The sequence below is a fragment of the Vulpes vulpes genome, chromosome 3, assembly GCF_048418805.1.
Source record: "Vulpes vulpes isolate BD-2025 chromosome 3, VulVul3, whole genome shotgun sequence".
Lineage (NCBI taxonomy): Eukaryota > Metazoa > Chordata > Mammalia > Carnivora > Canidae > Vulpes > Vulpes vulpes.
The window spans coordinates 146,615,438-146,639,080 of record NC_132782.1 but is presented as its reverse complement, the minus strand read 5'-3'; the positions used below and the strand labels follow the sequence as shown (position 1 = coordinate 146,639,080).

The window sequence follows — 23,643 nt, the reverse complement described above, 5'->3', positions numbered from 1 at the left end:
TGGCTCAGGTGATTAAGTGTCCAACTCTTGGTTTTTGGTTCAGGCCATGATCTCAGGGTCGTGAGATTGAGCCCCGTGACAGGCTCATGGCAGAGTCGACTTGGGATTCTCTATCTCTCTCTCTCCATCTGCTCCTCCCCCTGCTCACATTTCCTTGCATGCTCTCTCTAACATAAATTAATTAATTACATTAAGTTTAAAAAGAAAGCAAAGTGCAGAGAAGTTAAATAATACCCAATGTCCATTAGCTATAAAGCACCAAGTTTTGTAAGACTTTTTTTTTTTTTGGTAATGACCCATTATAGTAAAACCAAGACCACTCTACTTGCCAGAAGGCCTTCAAACAGAGAGCACCTGCTGTCATGGATTTACCATTGCTCCTCTTAACTAACTTTGCGCTGTTACCACCCCAAGGTGACAAATGGAAAATAGTTCTCTCAAAACACCAGAACTCATGGAATTCAGCCTCGCCCCCCTTTTATATCCCTAATGGTCATTCTCCATTTCAGCATCTATGTATATCTCCAGAATCTCTACTGCTTATACTACCTGCCTGGCCAAGTCGCTACACACCTGGTCAAGGGTGCCAAACGCTCACACATCCATAGTCAACACCACATTCAGGAGGAACTCTGCTCCCTTCTCTCATAACTGAGGTTCTAGGTTGTTCTCCACCTTTCTACCCAGGTCCATAGGTCTGTTCATTAAATGCACACTGAGCACCTCCTCTCTGTGAGGCTATGTGCTAGGTTTTAAGGACACAGTAGAGGAAAAGGCAGGCCAGGCCCTGCTTCCACAGAGATGATACACTCTCGCCGGACACCCCCTCCTTCTGCATGAGCACAGTAGATCATCTGTACGTGTCCACTCAGATGTTTGTTCCCTCTCCTTCCAGTGACCAAGGAGAGCCCTCTCAGGAGCTGCTGCCATGCCCTTACTGCAATCAGTAGCCATATTGTCTGTTTTGAACCAATTATAAGTCCTGACCTTAGTTTTCTATCATTTCCTCACTCTCTAGCACAGAGCATGATTTTACTATAGTTTAAATTCTCCATTTTCTCCCTTAGGGTCCTGATTTTAGCTGCTTTGTTTTGGATTCACGACCTTGAAGCCTCATGGACACTCTAAGTGCACACACTCAGTACAAGTATGTAAATTCAGTGAAACATGACTAGCTTTCACCCCAATAACTACCACTCATCCCAACCCAGTGGATCCAATACTCTTCTGAATTCTAACACAAACTGCTTCTCTCTCCCATTCTTTAGTCTCAGGGTTCACAGCAAAATCTGTGTGGATGCTGCTCCTATTGTCTTCGAATTGGCCATGACACATGAATTCACACATCCTACTGTTACTCATATTAACAGTCCTATCTTGATTATACTCGTGAACTCCTCAAAATCTGTTTATACTTTATATTAGATACAGTGGCTTAGTCAATATTTTCATGTATGTCTAATAAATTTTCTAACAATATTTCATATATTGTCTAATGATGCCTAATTAGACAAGCACTTCATACTCATAAATATTATAGAATCAATGTATGCTTAATGAAAATAGAAGTAGAAATCATTAAATTCGAGTTATAAACAGTAACTAGTTTTTTGCCTTAAGGGGGAGCATATGTCCTCATACTGATAATTCATGACTCAATTCATCAATGAGACTAAGACACATATCTTTTTGTAAGAATAAACATGTACAGGTAAATGCAGCTCTAGCGGGAAGAAACGAAAAAACTGAGAAAAGCTTAAAAATTCCTTAAAAATTAGTTTGACTAATCATGAAAAAAAAATCACACATACAGACTGACCTGAAGGCCATCTACAGTCTTCCCCTAATCCTCTCTGTCCAAGCAGCAGTCAGGTTACACTCAAGTCCACACACTGTGGCTTCACAGCATCTATAATTTCAGGACAGAAGGGGCAGCCTTCCTTCACAAGCTTCTCTTCGATAGGCCAAGAAATGAAGAGTGAGATTCTTGAAGTCAATAAGTCAAGTAAATAGAGTATTTTTTGTGACTCTGGAATTTTAAGTTTTAAGGCCTATTCCTTCAACAGACTGGAAAATAGCACAAATGAAATATTATCTTTCTTCCTTGAAAAAGCATTTGCTTTCATTCTTCTATTCTATCCTTTGCAATTCTGGGAAGAGATTCTCTCTCTCTCAACTCTTTCTCATAAGAAGCTATTGACTCTTTATCTCTTACTCATAAGCATTATCACCCAAACTGTCCATAAAAGTATAAAAGTATATTCTCAGCGACATGACATTTTTCCCCTCAACCTTCTAACATTCATCTATGACAATATATTTTCAACTAGTGAATTAGCGCCTGGGGTTGCCAACACAAATGCAGAGAAAAGGAAGCTGTCATTCTTTTTAAACGATGGAAAGTCTCACGCATCATCCCTAAACCTGGATGCTCTCCTAGTGGCTCTTGGTCTCAAGCACTCATCACTCATGGGCTGCTCAGCACAGAGCATTCATCAAGGCGGGCCCACGCAATTGTTAGCTGGCAGTTTAAATGGGGCTGACTTGTCACCAGAGTGACAGCCTGGGCAATTGTTTGCCCTCTGGGAACAGGTGCAGGCAGGTTCAAATGAAACACATCCAAATACTAACAGCAAGATTCTTAATCATGTCAATAAAAAGGATGAACTGGTGTCTCAGATTCAGTGGTCACAATATGCCTCTTACACTTTTGAAGATGAAATGCAGTCTGGCTTTGTAATAGAGAGTCCCAAGGAATCTATTGTGTCATTATCATTTTTAATACATGCTACTTTGTTTGCTGGGTGAAATCTCTAATTCAGATACTCCACATGCTAAAAGGAATGTTTCTGAATAACACAGAGCCAGGTTATCAGAATCAAAGGATGGGAAATAAAAGAGCTGGGAGGTAGAGGAAAGAAACAGTAATATGCAATGAGATTTTATCTCAAAATAATGGCAAAGTTTTTAATGTAAATACCAAAAATGCAAAAGAGCTCTTAAAAAGGATAGCTTAATAATATCATTATTGAAACAACAAAATAGGGATCCCTGGGTGGCACAGCGGTTTAGCGCCTGCCTTTGGCCCAGGGCGTGATCCTGGAGACCCGGGTTTGAATCCCACATCAGGCTCCCGGTGCATGGAGCCTGCTTCTCCCTCTGCCTGTGTCTCTGCCTCTCTCTCTCTCTCTCTATGTGACTATCATAAATAAATAAAAATAAATAAATAAATAAATAAATAAATAAATAAATATTTAAAAAAAAAAAAGAAAAGAAAGAAACAACAAAATGAAAGTTGGCAAGCTTAACTTTTGGCTCTAAAATTTCCCACGTGTGGGCTCGATTTTATATGTTCTGGTAGCTTTCATTATATATCTCTTCAAAAATATTATATATCCTGTGCCCAATAATGCAGGTGACTGTGTACAATATTTTCCAATAAAATTCCAAAAGCATATACTGTAAATGTAACTAGATATCATGACTAACAAAAGCACCTTTGTATTCTTGGTGTTAAATAAAATCAAGTAATTGCATAATATTTACAAAATATCTTTTAGGAAATCAGCTCTGTGAGGAATAACAAACACAACATACAGTCTTAGCTTTCACAGCGTAACAATTGCGTGTTATTAACTTGTGTGATTAATTTGAGGGGTAAAGTTTAACATATAAAACTCTAAAAGAATAATGAATTACTGAATGATAAGAGTTTCTTTAAATAAAGAGCTCAGTGAGAGGTGCCAAGGTAGGAGAGTCTTGGAAGAGGAGGGGCCTCAGCTGGAATGGAGCTAAAGGCCCCAGAGAGGACAGGGAGGTCCATCAGGGGAGGAGAAGGGTCAATATCAGTAAAGGAGAAAATGTCCATTTTAATCTCTGCTGCTCAAAAAAAAAAACAAAACACAAACAAAAAGCAGAGTCCAGACAAGAAGATGAGGAGGCAGAAGATAAGTGCCTCTAAAATGTATAGTCTTAAGGAAGCAGAATCCTTTTAGTGGGGGAATTTGTTTTACTTTTAGGTAAATAGGTATCTTCTCATTTGGAAAAAAATGTTCTAGTGTTTCTCCAAAATCCAGGCTCTGGCGCTGGGTGATGTTTATGTCTTGGCTCCTCTGCTTTCTGGCTGCGTGCGTTACTTAATCCCACCATATCCAAGTTTATTCATTTGTAAAATGGAGATAAAAAGAAAAAGCACTTGCTTTTTAAGATTGTGTGAGAGAAATCAGATAATTCATGTAAATATCTAGCACAGTGCTTAGTACAGAGTCTTAATAAGCAATACCCTTTGGATGCCTTTCCAAACATAGGATTCCAATTATTTATATGCAAGCAGTTTTCAGTGTTAAAGCTTACCTATCTCTGTTGGCTAGTCAATAATTACAGGTCTAAGTGATTAAAGCTTTCCCTCCAAGGAAGATCCAAGTACTGACTACATCCCTTTCTGTTTGAAAATAAAAAATTATTCTGTTTTAGAAAAAAATCCATCTGATCCCCAAAAAACACAATGATTATGCAGCACAAAGCTAATCCCAGATGACCAAATAGTAAAAGAATGTACTACTGAATCTTCATGAAATCAACACTTGTTCATTCCCCACCATTTCTTTCATTAAAGAAATGAAAAATTGAGTTCCCTGTGTTTTGAGCCAGTTCTATTTACATGCAAACACATTTTCTATTCTTTTCCAGGTTCAAGTCACTCATATAATTTCTTTATGATTTGATTCATGTGGTGTCACTTTTCCATAGAATTCTTTAACTTTCTCTATGTCATATAGGAATATCAACTTCAATTCAATATTCACATTCAAATTGAGAAAAAAGCTTATATATTAGGCATGCCTGGAAATATGAAATGTAAGTATTAAGAGAAATTACAGAAAGGGCCTAGTTTAAGACTTTATAAAAAATATTTTAATGCCTAGTCATCAATCTTGAGTAGATCTCCCAACTATAATAAAAGTGACAGCAAATCTTATTTTCAAGTTTACTAATAGCAAGCATCACTCTAAATTTTCACATTGTGCTTCACTCTTTGCTCTCCCTGTCAGGAAACTCAGGATTAAATTTTCAGTTCAAGCTTAGTGATGGTCCCTAGTCAAATTATTTCCTCTTTTACTCTAATTTCTATATTTTATTGCCTTGTATGTGTGTGCATGCAATTTCAAAATAGTTTTGCTTTAAATTCTTTCTTGAAGATTGGAACTAAAATATTTCCTCTTGTGATTATTTGGTTACTGAATTTACTCTTATTTTATATTATCCCAATATACCTCCTTGAATTCTAAATTTTGAGATTTTATAGAGAAAAAATGTTGATAGGTGGAAAGACTGGAAGAAATGGATAGCAATTCAAAAAGTCATCATAATATAGCCTCCTTCTCTAGCCCAAATCAAACTACAAGGACATACATATACTTAAATATGACAGGATTATTGTTATAACTAGTAAATGCCCTCAACATACCAGGCACAATCTCTGTTTAATGAACAATCACATAGCTTTGGCCAAACGCTTTTGTGGGACAAAGGAAGAAATTGATTCCTTTGACTGAACATTATTTCAGGGAACTAAGGTCTTTAACAAAGTCTTAAAATATCTGAGATATGCCTCAGATGATAAGGGTTTCTTTCTCTACCTGAAAACTTTTCTGTATTTTCCCCATGAACATTCAGAGTCCTCTTAGGCTCGAAGACTGTGAGGGGACCTCCTTTGCCAAGAGAGATAATCCACCCATGAAACTAAGACACCAACATTCTGTATTCAAAGTGATCTTAGGGCAAGAATCTTCAACTTTCCTTTTAGCAGAATGGGAGCTAGTTTTCGTTTTTCCAAAATGGTGCATGCGCATGTGTGTGTGTGTGTGTGTGTGTGTGTGTGTGTGTGTGCATGCAAGGGGGGATGATTTGGGATTTAACAGAAAGGAAGTAACTTTCTAAATAAACAGAAGACATGTCACTACAAGCTTTACCTAATCCTTGTTGAAAAAAAATCCCAGCAAACTAAGGAAAGAGGGGACTAAGGACTGACTCTCTAAATTGGGTATCTACGGAAGACTGACTGATCAGCATCCTCTGGTTAGAGAACGAGTCTCTAAACATTCCTTTTAAAGAGGATCATCTCATTAAATATAAAGAAAAGAAAAGTAGTGAGCACACTGGCTGGCTGAACAGCCCACGTCACATGATACGAGAAACAACCTGCCTTGTTTATCTTCCTCCAGGTCATTGTCAGAGCATCCGTCACCTTCATCTTTCACATTGTCATCGGCATCTGCTGCCTTCTGCAATGAGGTGTCACTCTCCTTTTCCGGGTCTAAATGATCTTTTTCATCGTCTGAGGGTGACTTTGAGATCCCATTCATTTGATCATCAGCCTGCCCTTCTTCATTAGCTTTCTCATCTAGTTTCTCCTCATCTACTTCAAAATCTTCTTCATATTCTGAAAGAAAAAAATCATGACTATGAAAAGGAAAATAGAATCCCTGTATTTAACCCATTTTACTTGAATGAGAACTTTGACTCCACTACCCTCTCTTCTCTGGGCCTTTCTTCGCTTCTTTTTCACACAATTAGTGAACATGGAAAACTAACAGCAAATGATCAAAGATTGCAATCAGTTACATACACAAGAGAAAAAAAATAAATAAATAAAGCTCCAAATGGCAAGCCCTAAACCTAATGAAAGTTCACTTACAAACGGACATCATCATCTACAATAACCAAAATGGACAAGAGAAGAACTTGATAGAAAACAATAAATTAGAAATAAATTAAAAATGAAGAGAACAGGATTATAATAATGAAAGTTAATTTGGAGACCCAGTGAGGTCATATTTCATATGAAGAATGTTCAAAATATTTGGATATCAAGTTAATGAATAGTGAAGTGGAAAAATTCAATTAATCAAGTCCAAAGGCCCTGAGAAGTAACACTGTGAATAGCACATTCTTTGAGAACCAAATGGACATCAAGAAAAGGCATTATGAGGAATTCTATACCTAGACCAGAAGCCAAATCATATGCATTATTCATCCCTACAGTCAATGAAATAATTATGTTCCAAGGATAAAATACTCTTATAAAATAGAACATTCCTGTCACAGCCACTAATTTGCTGCATTCCCTACAGAGGTGCAACAAATCTGTAGCAGAAAAAGGAAATTGTCACATCAGATAAACTCCAGCTGTCCCTTGTGGTTATAATTTTTCACCTTTCATATTTAATTGTTCCCCTTTTTCCTCCACCAAAACCTAAAAATCTTGAAATGACAACATGCCAAGGATAGAGAGCAAAAGGATTTCATGCAGAACCAATTAAGCAAATAAACAATTATCTTTAAAATAAAAATTACAGGGAAAATAAGGCTTTTCCAATTTTGTGTGTTTTAGTTATTAAATATTCTGGCTTCCTTTCCAGTGGTGGGGGCCTCTCAGGTAATTACTTGAGAGCTATCCATCCAGCTGCAATGAAAGAAACTTAATTTAGAAATGCATGCCCTGTGCATATGAAGAAAGCTCTGTTAATGCAGAGATTGTATGAGGGAGATGTAAGGGGGAAAGTGAAATCAGAAACTGTAACGAAGAAAGGCAAACAAAGAATTCATCACAAGAAGGTTTTCGTTAAAGAGATTTAATATGGGGAACATGAAATGCGAATTACTATCTGCAAAACAAAATCACAGATAAGAAAGAAGATGAAAAAGTTTGGTTTGTGTTGTATGAAACAAAAAGGAAATGCTAATAATAAAAGCAAATATTTCGATCCAAATAGTTCATGTCAAAAATAGGATAGTTCCTCACTTGGCCCAGTCAGCTGTCAATCAATGCCCTTTTTGAGAATCTTTAATGTGGAAGGGGGTAAAATTGCAAGATAAGAGACTCTTCAATAACACAAGCCTTGCCATCAAGGAATCTCCAATTTTTGTGGAGGAAATAAGATGCAAGTACACAAGAGATACTGTGCTTATATCATAGTTTTAATACATGATCCTCAGTAATGCTAGTTTCATCACTACTGGGCTTGATTGCTATAGATTTTTATATAGGACTCATGATGAATTATGTGAAATAGTGTCAAGTGAGTGGAATGGAATAAAAAGAAAGGCAGAAAGTCATTTGGAGATTGTGGAAGACTTCCTAAAAGGAAGAGTTTAGGTTAGCCACAGAACACACGTGCACAGCCCCCCCCCCCCCCGCCCACACACACACCCATAAACACAAGCATCTATCACTTTACAGATATTTGCTACTGGTCACAGGATAAGCAGGTGCCAAACAGAACATGAGGGAATTGCTATAATTCCATCAATAGTGTCACATAGTGGTGACATATGAGGGTTTTCGAGGCAGCCCATCACGTTTCCAAGTCCAAGGGAAAACGTTAGTTAGCTCTGTGACCTTAGACAATTTGCTCGATGTCTTTATAGTTCAGTTTCTTCATCCGTGACACGGTAGTTCCTGCCTCACAAAGCAGCGGTGAGTAATAATAATCCACACAATAATCCCTGGAACACGCTTAGTACCGTGTCGCGGATGGTATGTGTCTAAGAATTATTAGGGATTAGTAGTAATACGGAGGTGGAAGGAGTTGGCCGTCGACCAGGAGAAATACACTCTAATGGAGGTACCTGATTAAAAGTGGAGAAGTACAAGTGTCCGCAATGAGGACACGATTACAGTTATGTTCTCGAAGCAGAGCATAAAATTGAAGGAACATGTAGTGAACCATAAGAACAGTTAGTTCCCACATCCCATTGTGCAGGAGCTTCTGTGTTTTCTCTCCACGTATGAGATTCAAGGCTGCCCTGGCTGTGCTCTACCCACCACTGTCATCACCTCTAAGTATCATCCCTCCGTTAACCACGGGCGCTCAATTAGCATGAGAGCTCACAGCCACCTCCTTTGTGTTCCCTACTCGTGTTCTCAAAATGAATGAATTGGCAGCCTGCTTTCTGGATTCCTTTTCATAATTTCTTCTGTTTCTCCCATCTCATCTTCCTCCTTCCAGAGAATTTAATTAGCTTGTTGTTTACCATCCCCATTAACGAGGAAGTGAGTCGACACGGGGTCAACATCAATCCAGCTGCAACCCTCTCCCACTGACTTCCACTCAAGTTTCCTGCTGCCCTTACCATCAATGGATGCTCTGCAGAGAGCCGAAGCCTTGCTGCTGCTGTTTCTTCTCCTTCTTCTTCTCTCTTTCTCTCTCTCTCTCTTTTTTTTTTTTTTTTTTTTATGGACAAATCCATTAACTAGCCAACACAGAAGAAAGCTTTTGGGAAAAGCTATACTATACGCATAAAGTACACTACTCATAGCACTGGCTTTGTTGGTGCAAGAAAAAAAGAAAAATACAAAAGCTTCTCCTAAACGTGGCTTTAGTAAAGCTACACATCTTGAAGTTAACACACATAAGAACACATCCAATTTGTTGATCTCTGTGCTATTGCTATTGCCATAGATAGTTTTAAATTCTTGGTCTAAGGTAATAAAGACTGGAAGGGATCACAAAGAGAGAGAAACAGGGTCAAAGTGTCACAAGTGAAATCTTTTTTTAAGAGGATCCCATTCTCTCAGTGATAAAGTCCAGTGCTATAAGAGCTCTGTAATTTTTCTCTTGGATTTCGGAAACCCTTGGGCAGCAGCAAGATGAGATGAGGAGGGACCTGGGGTATGCCCCTTTCTTGGGGCCAGTTTCTTCACTGGTCACCCCAGCCCACAGCTATTCCTTCTCTAATCTCTACACTGTCTCCTTGCTGTAAGAGGGACATGAAGGCAGCTCCGCCTTTCTGACTTTGGACATACCCCCCACAACCAGGCAACATCAAGGGTATCTTGTACAGAGTGGGAGGTTGTAGAGTGTAGGAAAGTCTGGGTTTCAGAATTAGACAAGCCTGGGTACTGGAGTGGGGCTGAGTATGCCGGCCCCGAATACACCACGGTGGCATGAGGATTATTTCGAGCTGAAGGCAACTGCGTAGTAGAAGATACAAGATGAGCTCTCCGCCCTCCCCTATTTGCCTGAAAGCAGGCCATGAACTTGTGAAGGTGTCTCCCCTGCCCTCTCTACCAGGGTGGACAGAAGTTAGCCACAGGGGATAACTCTACACACTCACCAGCCCAGAAAAAACACCATCGGAACCGGCATAACGAGCCTCTCTGAAATGAGCCCTCCTCCAGCGGGAATTTCACCAGAGACCTGCCTTCCCTGAATGTGCTTCCCTGGAAGCTCAGAGCTTTTCCTTCGTCTTGCCACTTCCCTACCAGTGTGTTGTTCTTTGGTTAAGAGACCACATAAGCCCAAGTTCTAACCACCCCCTTGAGTTACTCAGCGCTCCTGCTGTGAATGCGTGATGCACATGCTAATGCGGTTGTTTTCCCCCCATTTTAATCTCTTTTGTCAGTCTCATTTACAAGACCAGCCAAGGAACCTAAACAGGCCCAGGAAAATGTTTCCCTCTCCCACGCTGGGAATCCTACTTCTGCCCCTTCCTATCTGGATGTCTGAGCCCCAGTTTCCTATCCCGTATTATGCACGGAGTATAACATCTACCACAGTGAATGTTATGGGTGAAATGAAATAGTGTGTGTGGGGCACCTGGTTGGCTCAGTCCGTTGAGTGTCTGACTCTTGGTTTTGGCTCAGGTCACGATCTCAGGGTGGTGGGATCGAACCCCACGTGGGGCTTTCATTATTGTTATTATCACTATATATGAGTGTGTATGTGTGTGTGGAGACTGACAGGAAGGGAGGAGAGAAGGAAGGAAGGAAGGAAGGAAGGAAGGAAGGAAGGAAGGAAGGAAGGAAGGAAGGAAGGAAACGGGAAAGGAGAAAAGAATAACAAGGAAGGCAGACAGGCTCCAGGACCCCACACTACGTCCACTGTTTTCAGCTGTGGAATACTCATTGCTATATAAGCACATTGTGCCTACCTGATGTCAAAGTATCAATTTCGCCAAAGTGAATACATTCAAATACTTAAAAAAAAAAAAAATTCTATTTAATCAAGCTGGTCTCCTCTGCAGAAGTGACTAGAGCTTCTGGCTCCCACAGACGTAAACTCCTCTTTCCCTCCTGCCCCTCCAAGCACCTGCACGTCTCCCGAGTTAGGCCTGCCCTCCTCTGAGGCAGGGGACACAGGCCTCCTTGCGAAATAGTGGAAGAGGGTGGTCAGGGACTCCTCCCGTGTGACAGAGCTGCCTGAAGCCCCGAACTGGGTGACGTCCAGTAGATGTCGCCCACGTTGATAAGGTCATTTCAAAGACCAAAGCAAAACCACACCAGCAACAACCAAAGGACTCCGTGTTATCCATTACCGTATTTAAATATATTTTCCTGGGCATCTTCCCAAACATCTTGTCCTGGTTTTCCGTCAAGTTCCATTTCTTCCACAGCTGTTCTCACATCTCTGATCATTGGTTTTTCTTCTTGAGCTGAAAAAATGACTGAAGCCGTTTTGTTCCCCTCCACCTCATTCCTTCTCGGTATCATGTACCCTCTCTCCTTCCTCAGTTTCCCCTCACCCTTCTTCAGGTCTTCTCTTTTATCAATACTCATTTCTTTCCTAGGTTTTGATGAAGTTGTATTTTTGTCAAGGCCCATGGCAATAATGCACCTATGAAAGATATAAACATAAGGTGCTTGTTAACCTTTATATATGACACAGTAGAACCTCAAAGCTTTTTAAATCACTTCTTATTCCAGTAAGGAACGTTACAAGAAATATTTTTATTATAATACACAGTTAATTAGAAAAAACTCTTTTCTCATTCGTACCAAAATCTTATAAATGAACACAAACAATTATTAACAATTTTACCCACGATAATAAACAAGAAAATAACAACTAAGAACGGTTGTCTCAAACTAAAACTTGCGCCTTCAAAGCATGTTTTTGGCCTTATTACAGATTCCAATAAACATATCATTCAAGCCCTTAAATGAGAATTATGTGATAAAAGAACATTCAGGTATATAAACAGGGAAGCTGAGATCAAAATAATCAGAAGACGAGAGATGCCACTGAGTCTTTGATAATTTGTTATTCCAACAACACAACAACAGAAGACTTATACACAAGGTTGACTCTAAATAAACATGATTGATTTTTTAAGAAACATATACAGTCAAATGTTGTTGTGCCCTTTAAATAAACACCTCGGGAGCCTGCATGCGTATTTTAATAGAACTGTCATCATTGTTTTTAGAATGGCCTTTTGAAGCCTGTACAACAATCTTCTGGTGACTTTTCCTGGCAATAATCTTTTGTTCTTTGGAGATGGCAATAATTTGTAGAGGTCATAAAGTCATTCAAAGTCAAATCTGGTGAAACAAGCAGATGATCCGAATGTATCAAGACGTGAAAAAATATTTCAAAAATCAGTTGGAACAAAAATAACATGAATAAATTCTTCTATAGCCTTTTTTTCCTATCTCTGAATATTGAGATAAGAGTTCCAATTATGATAATACAGACGTTAGTAAAAATATGATTATGATAATAGTAAGATTATTGAGCGTTCCCTCTGTGCCAAGCTCCTTGCTGGCTACTCTATATACATTATCCTAGAGGATTCATTACCCTTCCCAGGACGAGAAATTAAGAGCTATCATCACAAGTTGACAAATGAAGAAACTGAGGCTGACAGGCCTCCATGACTCGCCCAAGTTCACCAGGCAGGTCAGGGAGGGAGCTGGATCCTGGCTCAGGACTGCTAGACTCCATCACCTCACAATGAGGTCCAAAGATATTACAGGTGTAGCCCTCCTAGACGGACACCCCCACAGACAGACGTGACAGGGAAAGTGCTCACACTCTTCACCAGAAACTAACACAATATGGAGCAGTTTGCACCAACAGAGACAACACTCGACCTGAGAAAGGTGCCTGGCAGTTGTCAGCGTCCACCAGCCTCCTCTTCTAGAACTACCCGTGTCCCTTCCCTAAAGGTCACAGGACTTAGTGGGAAATTGAATCAATAGAGCACACAGGTGAAGACGGATCCAAATGCAGTCAAGACATGTCAGTCCAGGAAGAAGAGAAATAATATGTAAAGTTTGAAAACCGCCTCAGTGTGAATCAGATTCAATGGCAATTCTTCAAACTATAGATTTCACTGAATTTCAGCCATCCTCAGTCTAGAAATAGCATAGGAATCAATTCTCCCAGCTTATGAGAACTTAGTTATATCACTTATCTTTTCAGTATGTCCCCATAAAATAAAGCTAAAAGGATTTGCACTCAACGTAACTATCAGGCTGTAAAAAATGAGATAATAAGAATACACTTACCTCCCCCATATTAAGAATGATAAATGCTTCTTGCCTGTAATGATGATGTACTTAGCACACTGCTTTCCTTGGAATAAAGGTGTCATGAATCTTCACAGAATATGATTACTGGTATTGCCTTCTATTCAAGCAGCTCTTAGCTTATCAATGGCAACACCAGATCCAACGATCTGGGGCTTCTGATATGCTGTTACTTTGAGTTTATGTTGTGACTGTGGAGAGGCTTTGATGCCTCCCTACTGCATGCACAGACTTTTTATGGCCCATCTGCTTAAGGGAATTGGACGAACAAAGTGAGCAACATCTGTGCTCTCCTCGTCACTGACTACCTATTTGACTTCTGAGTATAATTTGAGGTGTTGATTCTGATTGCTAAGGCTTAACGCAGTCTGCGTTGTACTTGGTGAGGCAACTCTTTCTCCTTCCAACTGAAAAATAACTACCTTGTCTCTTCAGTTTCCACGACTGAGGGATGGGTACAACCGGGGACCCTCCACACTTAGAAGTGATCACTGTTGAGTCTTTCTTGTCTTCCGAAGACCTTAAACAGGTAGTTCCTAATAATTTTTTTTTCTAATAATTTTTAAGACTAGAACTCCCGCTTGCTATTTTAAATAATTCCCTCCTCATAACGAAAGTTCCAGAGCCAGTATTTTGTGAATGAATTGATTTCTTTTTTAACAGAACAGGGCATTAATGGACACCCCTTAAAATAATTAAATGTATTATTGTGGATGCGACCCCCTCTAAAATGGTTACATAATATTATAAGTGAATTATATTGTATTTTATAAATACTTATTTTATATTTATATTATATAAATAAAATCTTTGAAAAAGAATAACAGGCCTAACAGGCTTTATTCTTTAATATGACAACTGTTTTGTTATTGCTATTTGAAAAGATCAAATAAAGAAGCTAGAGGGAAGCGAGTGAAATCAGATAAAGAAAACTGTATATAGATTAATAAGTGTTAAATAGGAAAGGAGATGTCATCAATCAGATTTTACTACTGATTACTAAATCTCCACAGAAAGTGTTTACAACCAAACATTTACAGTGTGGATTTATAGAGCAACTCAAAGAATGCAATGTGTTTGCGCATGGATGACTGTATATAGGCTCATTAGCTTTCTTGGGAGTCAAACAGAAATGTCTAAAATTACCTGCCCACAAATATGGAGAAAGCATATTTGAGTTAGAACAGGAAAGCAGCCTCCGGTGGGTCCTAAGTACACCTGGGCACTCCTCCTATATTCTAGACCATTCGTTCACTGTCCATTCACTTGCTGGATGACTCTTTCACACCTTTTCTCTCCCCTAAAACCTCCAATCCCTTCTTCCATAAGCCTTAACTTCAGCTGATAAATTCATTTTTGACTGAAAATACAGAAAGCATCAGCGGAGAACTTCCAGTTGATCCCAACACATCCATCTGACACGTATTAATTGGTTTACTTGTTATTTGCCTTTCCCCCATTAGAATGGGCTCCACGAAGGCAGCAACTTTGGTTGGTTGACACCTATTTTCTAGCTTAGGCATTTATCAATTCTCCGTGAGTACTCTCAGAAAAAAAAAAATTAAAGAAAGCCTGCAAGCAAGTGTCCTAATTTCAAACAGAATGGCCAATATGAAAGCTGATAAATGACAGTCAAAATTGACCCTTTATCATGCATTTCATTACGCCTGAGATTAAAACTAGGGGCATGAGAATGATAACTGGGCCACATCGTAGTGCAAACATGACCTGTAATGCACAACCATATAAGGGAGATGCTTGGCACATGCTTTGGGACTCCCCAAACCAGTTCCTAAAAAGAATGAAACTAAAACACCCTCTCTCCTTTGCTTCAGAAACAGAACTGAAAGGAGTATGAGGAAAGGGGGAGAGAAGGAAGCAGAATTTGGCATAGCACTAGCTTTTATCCCCATTATATCCTATATCTGGAAATCGAATTTATATCTAATAATATCAAACACAACACACTGGGTTATAAGAAGCAACCTTTACCGTAGACATTTCAGGCTCATCTACACTGATAGCTCTGTTAACAAACTGTGCTGAGACATGCGTCAGTAGAAGCAGAAAAAGAAAAACATAGCAAAAGTTGCCCTCTACCAAAGGACATTTGTTTCCATACTTGTAGCAAGGAGATGATCTCTCCACGCACACAAACCCAAAGTAGCCTCGTTTGCCTCCAAGTCTGGAACCTTTTCGGTGCTTATATTCACAGCAGGAGCTTAACCTGTTCACTTGCATCCCATTCAGGAAAAAGGTGAGACTGAAGGGGAAACCATGGTGCCTTTTGGAAATAAACTGAAAGGTCTCTGGAATTAGAAAAGTAAATATATCAGTGAAAGCGAATCTCTTTGGACTAATAGGTTCAAAATCACATTTTTTCTATTAGATTAAGTACAATACTATGCTCTAGATCAGCTTTGTATAATACTATGCTCTAGATCAGCTTTTTAACTTGAGGACAATTTTAATCATAAAACACACACTAATACTTTTGTTTATAAAAAAATACTTTTGTTTATAATAAACATTCCAAAGCATTTTAAAATTCTGATTTGAAATAAAGTAATAATATTATATGAGCTCTTACTGTGGCCAGCCATTATGCCCTACAATCTTGGGTGTGTTATTTCTTAACAACCACACGAATTGAGACTATTATCATCACTAGTTTCTATACGCAGAAATTAAAGTGTAGGGGAACTCAGTAATTTACCGAAGATCATACAATAAGTAGGAGAGTTTGTGTTGTAGTCCAAATTTCTCTCTAGGGTCTATTTTGCTATTCATGTACTGATAAATTATATGACAAAAGCCTACTGTGAGCTCAGGAATGCTTTAAAATAAATTTGTATTTTTTGCTATGACTTCAAACAGCCTAACACATATATGGGTGAGGAAGAACTATCCCATCTCAAATCCATTCTCAAATCTGCCTGGATTTGGTTCCTCTTTTGGTTCCCCCAGCCACCTAAAAGTCCCACCAATAAATTAAGAACCACTATTTATAATTAATAAGTTATAATCACTCCAGGTCTTTATAATGCTCTTTGAAAAGGTCTTACCCTAGAGATCCCAAATTCTAGATCTAAGGAAACCCTATTCTACAGAGCAACTCAGAAACCTGCTTTTCGTGACACTTTTAATGTTACTTCCTACAAAAGACATCTCCCTGGACTCTTCGTTTTCACTGATGATGGAGTGGATAATTTCATCTCTCTGCTATGTACACCTTTCTTGTGGTTGCTGTTATTACCACAGTTTAAAAATATGGCTATACCAGTGCCTCTCAAACTTCAGTGTGTGTCAGGATACCCTGAAAGGCCAACACAGATTGCTGGGCTTCACTCCAGAGTTTCTAATTCAGTAGGGCCCAAGAATTTGCATTTCTATTAAGTTGCCAGGTGATGCTTGAGCTTCTGGTCCAGGGAGCACATTTTGAGAACCCTGTTATAGATGCCTGCTGCCCTGCATGTTTGTGAAAGTCGTGAGAACTGGAACCGTTTTACTTATCTTTGTTTCCCCAGATCCCAGGACAATGCATAGGAAGCCCCCAATAAATAATTGAGAAATTATTATTTTAACCTGTTTCATAGTCACCTAGAATCTGCCCTTAAAAACTATCTAACTCAGTTGCAACTTATACTAAAGAATAGAATTACATAATTCCATCATTTATACCTTAGTATTTGTGACATAAAATTAAGCATACAAGGGAAGAGAAAATTGAAAAGTTAGCATCTGGGGAAACTAAGATACAACAGATTTAAAAATCTGCTTGCCTTAATGATATACGGACTCCTAAGTATTGACTTAGGAGTTTGCTTTCTTTTCAGAAACTTGAACAGGACATTTATGTCATAGGATCTATTCTGCTGCAACATCACACCCTATAACTACCCAAGGTCCTAGCCCGGGAAGAGGGGACAGACAGGGAAACGCTGAAAACCTGCACAGGAGGTGAGCTTCTAGATGTGACCGCCCTTCCATCGTGTACCCGTATGGCTAGAGAGCACAGCCACCATTATTCCACTTCTTTCTCTTTCTTTCAGACTTCCTGAACAAGAATTAACACCCTCTGCTTTTAACCCCTTGTTATTTCTTTTTTAATTTTATATTTTAAAATTTAGTGACACTTTCCAACCCTGATTTAATGGTGTGTGCATGGAATAATGGAAAGAATACAGACCAGAAGTTAGAAGACTTGGGTCCCTGTCCTAGTTCTTCACTTATAAGTTGAGTGTCCTTGGTAGGTCATTGAACTACTGCATTTCAGAATTCTCATCTATAAAATGAGGATGGCCGTGGGAGTGGGTGAAGGAATTAGGTTGAGGGAGCGATCTGGTCTAGCCACTTCACAGAGTGGCTAGCCTTAAAGATAACAACATAATGTACAATGTTAGAAGGCATTCTACGCTATTTGCAAAACATAGTTATTCATTGTTGACTGCCAGTGGCTCACACTGTTTTAGGCACTAAAGAGGAACCAAAACACTGAAAAAAAAAAAAAAAAAACCCAAATACGGTCTACTGCTTCAAGAAGTTGTCATTTAGCAGGAGAGATAAAAATAATATGCCAGATTTCTGGAGTGAGGTCACCAAATCCTCTCCCCTTAAAATTTCGTCTCTAAAAATGGACCAAAGACTTAAAACAAACTGAGCAGCAGTTACTCATCAAAAATTACTGAACTTTTTATACAAACAGAGGGAATCTGAGGCAATCTTGCCTGGGGCTCTTCCCACCCCCTCCCCCCAGCCACCATCTCATCACCAGAATTCTAACAGGGTAGGGCAGGCCATAAAGGACCAGCAGCTTCCCAGTCAGTGGGGGCTGACTTCATTTGGAGCAGGAAAACAAAAACAACAAAAATCTTGGCCAGTGGCATTACCAGTAATAAGCAGCAATCCTAGAGGCAGGCTAACATGGAAGGTCAGAGATTCTTTTTGCTCTGACTGTAGTTCTGATTAGGGCAAGCAGTAGGCTAGTGGACTAGCCAGAAACTTAACAGGGAGACACAGGCCAAAATGCAATTATTGACACATTCAATAAGCGCTCAGCACACCCTTGGCTAATGGGAAAGGGCACGGATTGGAGTAGGCCCAACATATCCACATATCCCTGGCCGACCAGGAGCTTGCACCCACGAACAAAGAAAACACAAGAAAGTCTGGTGGAAAATAAAAGTTCAAGCCGACCTGAAAACTGCCTGAACTTTGAATGTACTCCTGAACCCATTACAGTGGGTTGAATGTTGCCCTCTAAGAATCCAGGACCACTGGGCAGCCCCGGGTGGCTAAGCAGTTAGCACCGCCTTCAGCCCAGGGCGTGATCCTGGAGACCCGGGATCCTGGAGTCCCTCGTCGGGCTCCCTGCATGGAGCCTGCTTCTCCCTCTGCCTGTGTCTCTGCCTCTCTCTCTCTCTCTCTGTCTTTGTGTCTCTCATGAATAAATAAATATTAAAAAAAAAAAAAAAAAGAATCCATGACCACCCAGAATTTCAGAAGGTGACCTTATTTGGAAATAGGGTTTCTATTACTTAGGGTCTCTAAATAGGTCTCTCATTACTTAGGGTCATAAGTAATGAAGGATGGAGATGAAGTCATCCTGGATTTGTTCTGTCAAACGAATTTAATGACTGACATCCTTATAAGAGGAGGACAGGACACACACAGAGACACAAGAGAAGAATGACCCGTGAGGATAGAGGACACAGAGATGGGAGTGATGGGTATAAGCCAGGGAATGCCAAGGATTGCTGGGAATCACCAGAAGTTGATAGCGGCAAAGGAAGATGCTTCCGTTGAGCTGTTAGATGGAGGATGGCCTTGCTAATACCTGATTTTAGATGTCTGGCCTCCACAGCTGTGGGAGCATTAAATTTCTGTTGTCTTAAGCCACCAGTTCTGGGGATTTGTTACATTCGCTCCAGGAAGCTAATACACCCACAAGCAGATCCACAGACACAAGGTAGAGGCTGTACTTTATTGAAAGCCTTTTGACTTTGCACTGGTTCAAAGTCTTTGAATACAACCTGTGACAAATCACCAGATAATCAATAAACTATGAAAACACAGAGACAACCCTAGGAGGCCAGTCTTCCAAATAAAAACAGATAAAATCTGAGCAGAGGCATTATGCTGGCTGTCTATCGGGGAGAGGGGGCATGGATTTCACGGATTTCAGAGACGTTACCAAACAAACATAACAAAAATAGTGAGAACATTAACCTTCAAGAGGGGAAAGTCAGAATCTAGAATCCACAGTTGCTGTAATACATGATCGAAAATGTCCACTTTTGAACGATAACAAAAAAAAGTCAAAAGACGTGTATGTAAGAAGCAGAAAAGCGTGACCACACTCAGAGGGCAAACAGAAGCCATCAAATCCACTCCCAGGAATCTGCTCAAGAGAAATGGCCAGCTGTCTCCACAAAAACTTGTATCTGTATATTCAGAACAGCATGATTTGTAGCAGTCCCAAATTAGAAATAGCACAAATGTGCATGTAGTAGGATATAGTCGGTGGCATAAGAAGAGAGCAACTATTGATAAATGCTATGAATAGATGACTCTCAGAAACATCAGGCTGAGTGAAAGAAGCAAGACACAAATGTTGCCTATTGTGTGATTTCATTTATATGAAATGTCCAGAAAAGGCCTATCTGTAGAGACTGGAAGCAGATCAGTGGCTGCCTGAGGCTACAAAGAGGGAGGATTCTTTGCCAATGGGCACAAGGGAACTTTCTGAAGTGATAGAGATATTCTGAAACCGGTTTGTGATAATGGCTGCACAGCCCCACAAAATGCTTAAAAATCAGTGCATTGTACACTCACAATGGATGAACTTTATGGAATATGAGTTACATCTCAATGAGCTATTTTTAGAAACTAAAAACTCAATATATATAACAAGTCAAAGAAAAAAAAAAAAAAAAAAACCAGTCACTCTAAGTCACAGTGTAATGAAATGCTTCAGTTTTCAGGGGAGACCAAGAGCCCCAGCTAGGGAGAGAGGGATAAAACAGTAGACATTGTCGTCAGAGAAAGCTGCATAGCCTCAATCTGAATCTTAAAAGATGGATAAAATTTGAATTTAAAATCTTTTGTCCTACTGCAGACAAAGGAAGAGCGCTCCAAAAGACAAGATAATAGCACAGGGGTGGGGAAACAGTGAGGCAGCTGGTTTTTGAGGGAGTAATGAGGAATGCACAAATTGGTACAAAGGATCAGGTTATGAAAATACCAGGAAATGGGGGAGAAAAGAAAGGGATTATTAGGAGGGTCAGGGGAAAAAAAAAAGTCACTTTGCTCTCTGTATCCCTATGAACCCAGGAGGCCAAGGTTTGCCTTGTTGGGAAAGATGAACATGGTAAATAAAAACACCTTGAAGAACTGTACTTTTCACATGGAGCAGAAATACTCGGTGACTTCACAGGTGTGCATAATAAATAATCAATATGTGGCTTGATGTCTAAAATCAAACTGTAAGACATCGATGAATCAGTATGGGAATAAAAGATGCACTTGCTACGTTCCTAAATAATTAATTTTATTGTTATTTCCCATCCGAAAGCAAGACAAATTAACGAACGCCACACTTTTAATTAGTTTACTGCTCCAGGCAGAAGGCTAAACGTCTTGTCTTTTTGTTTTGTTTTGTTTTGTTTTGTTTTAGCAGAACTCTTCTAAAAACCTATTCACATTTCACTGAATCATGCACAACTCTGGTTTGTAAAACGGGCCGATTCTTCTCAGTCCCGCTAAATTGCCAAGATCGCTGAACCGCAAGTCAACTCTGAGTCACCCAACTTTTTAATTGTGAACAATTACTTTCCTGGCAATCAAGAGGCAAACTGAGACAAAATTATTGCGTGGATAGGATGCGATTCTTTAAGCCCCCACTCCATCATGTTGGTCAAGCCCGTCCAGTGACATAACAAAAGTCAGTCCCAGGATCAATCCGTATGCAAGGCAACGCGTGGTAGCCAAGTAACACTCTCCCTCACTCTTGGGTTTTGCATTGTTAGCACAGGGTGTGTGTGTCTCCCCGAAAACCTTTCAGCCGGCTAAGCCTTGTTCTTGGTCCCTCTGTACGCACCACGTTTGCCAGCAGGCACATGGAACAACTGCACTGTCTTGAATGAAGTGTGACCCAAGACCCAGGAAAAATGCTTCATGACATTCATTCCGATTGTCGACTACAGTAAGTTCAGCAGTTCTTCTAAATCAATAGTTGAAAGTTACATTTTCAAAAATTAAATGTATCTACGCCACTATCATTAGGGGTCTCAGACCTCTCATGGTTTGAAAAATGTAGGAAACCATTTGCCACTAAGAAACGCTACCTGAGCAAAGGTCCTGCACCTGCTCAGAGGTCCAGGATCTGCTCTCGCCCCGGCCCCGAGCTGCACATGCGACCTTAGGGAGCCACCCTACCTCCGGACTTGACTCGTTTTCCTCGCCTATGAAAAGGAAGGAATGAACTCTCAAATGCTATGACAATAAATTACATTTTGGCCAGGTACGTAGAATGGGGAAAACCAGTTTCTGGCACTATTGAGCATTATTTTTTATAAATAAGTTTTATAAATCTTTATAAAGTAAAAGTTAAAACGAACATTCAAGTGTTTACTCTTAAGTTGGAAAGGTTTAAATGTTTAATCCCTAAACCTGTCTAGTTTCTTTTAAAATTAAGTCACTGTTTATGAGTGACGAGGGAAACTGAAAAGCCAAAAGTAGCAATTCGATTCTTGCCCCCAACTCCTAAGACTCCCTAAACTTCTATCAAGCTTGCCCAAATGTAAGTATTTCTTTTACTTAGTGAAAATGCAATTACTTTCTAAACGGAGTTTCTTAAACAAGGAAATAACAGATATAATCCCATAACAACTTGTCCTTTCAATTGCTACCCCGCACAACGAAATATTGATGAAAACCACTTCGGTACAATATGTGAAACCCTATATTGGATATAAAAATTATCTCATGCTAAGAAAACTGGATTTATGATCAAATGAAAGCAGAAATGCACTAAAATCCATCTAGCCAAATTCTACGCCAAGTTATTTAGGTGTGATTCACCCTGAAGTTTATTGGATTTGTGATTTTATCTCAACATTTTTCTAAAGAACAAATTGCCAATCTGGTATTTTTCCCTTAGAATAATGTATGATATAATTCACTATGGAAGGCCAAATAGTTAACTTGTAATTTGGGGGACAGTTTATTCCTGCAACATTTTAATGATCATATATCTCTATCCCCAAATTAATCTGTTACCGGGTTAAATCACTCCAAATTCTTTCTTCCACAATCTGCAAGAGTAATTGCTGCTTCGGTTTCAATCATGGAGCAGTAAATCTAGATTTACTTTGAGGCAGCTGGTTTATAAGTCCCTGGATATGCATAATTTCATAGAGTGATTGAAGTCATTTTGATATGATATCAACGACAGCTTATCTATAGCATCAACTGCAAGCAACTTAAAAAAAAATCACATTTTATGTGTACCTTTTTCAAGTAGTTTGCCTTTGTAGACACAAAGGTTTTCCCCTCCACAGTGCTGTTGGTAAACTTTTATTTCATCCCGGAAGTCGGGGTGATCATGAGACAGGTGCACATTTTTCCCCAGATAGATCATTGTAATAGCTGCATTACTATGCGGCGGTGTTTTATGAATCTTTCTTGATTCCTACAATAAACAAAAAGAAGCCAGCTTATTAATTAATTACCTTCTAATTGGAGGGTAATGATACTGTCATAGGAGGTGTGGAAAAGGCTCCTTTTAGGCACCTAGCAACAAAACCTTGATAAAACGTCAGTCTTTGCAGGGTACAGAAAGTCAAGCTCGTTACCAAATAAATCTCTAATAATGATGTTGCATTTTGCCTTTGTGTTTTTAATGCCACTGCCAGGGGTCTGGGCAAAGGCTTTCACTTTTTATTTTACTCGGGTGTGTGTTTTACATACAACAAAACTATCAGTGGCACTAAGAAAACTGCTCTCGGTTCTTTTAGCTGGTTCTCAAATAAAAATTCAAATCGAATGAATTAAATGCTGGTGACATAATTTTGTTCTGATTTGAACTTTTGTGATTTAGCGATTGTTTTTGTAATTGAGGGCTTCATCCTCACGCTTGAGCACTGACGATGTGTCCTTCCCTAATCTTACTCTGCGTGAAAGGGGAATGGCCCACGTTGGATTCCTTCTAGGGTCACTCTGAGGATTAGAGATGGAGGTTAGATGCCTAAGATATTCAGTTTTACAGGCAGCATTCAGTGAAAAACCAACAATAATTATTATTTTCCTATCAAACGGTAAACCCAACA

General features: G+C 39.5%; 1 protein-coding gene across 1 annotated transcript in view; it reads right to left on the bottom strand.

The window, feature by feature from the left end:
* ERICH3 (glutamate rich 3) overlaps positions 1 to 23,643 on the bottom strand; it is a 98,838-nt gene that overhangs the window by 20,345 nt on the left and 54,850 nt on the right. The window contains exons 8-11 of the mRNA XM_072751316.1: positions 22,826 to 23,006; positions 15,438 to 15,624; positions 11,320 to 11,618; positions 6,206 to 6,442 (exon numbers count right to left, since the gene is read on the bottom strand). Coding sequence (XP_072607417.1) covers positions 6,206 to 6,442; positions 11,320 to 11,618; positions 15,438 to 15,624; positions 22,826 to 23,006 — 904 coding nt within the window. The remainder of the gene's footprint in view (positions 1 to 6,205; positions 6,443 to 11,319; positions 11,619 to 15,437; positions 15,625 to 22,825; positions 23,007 to 23,643) is intronic.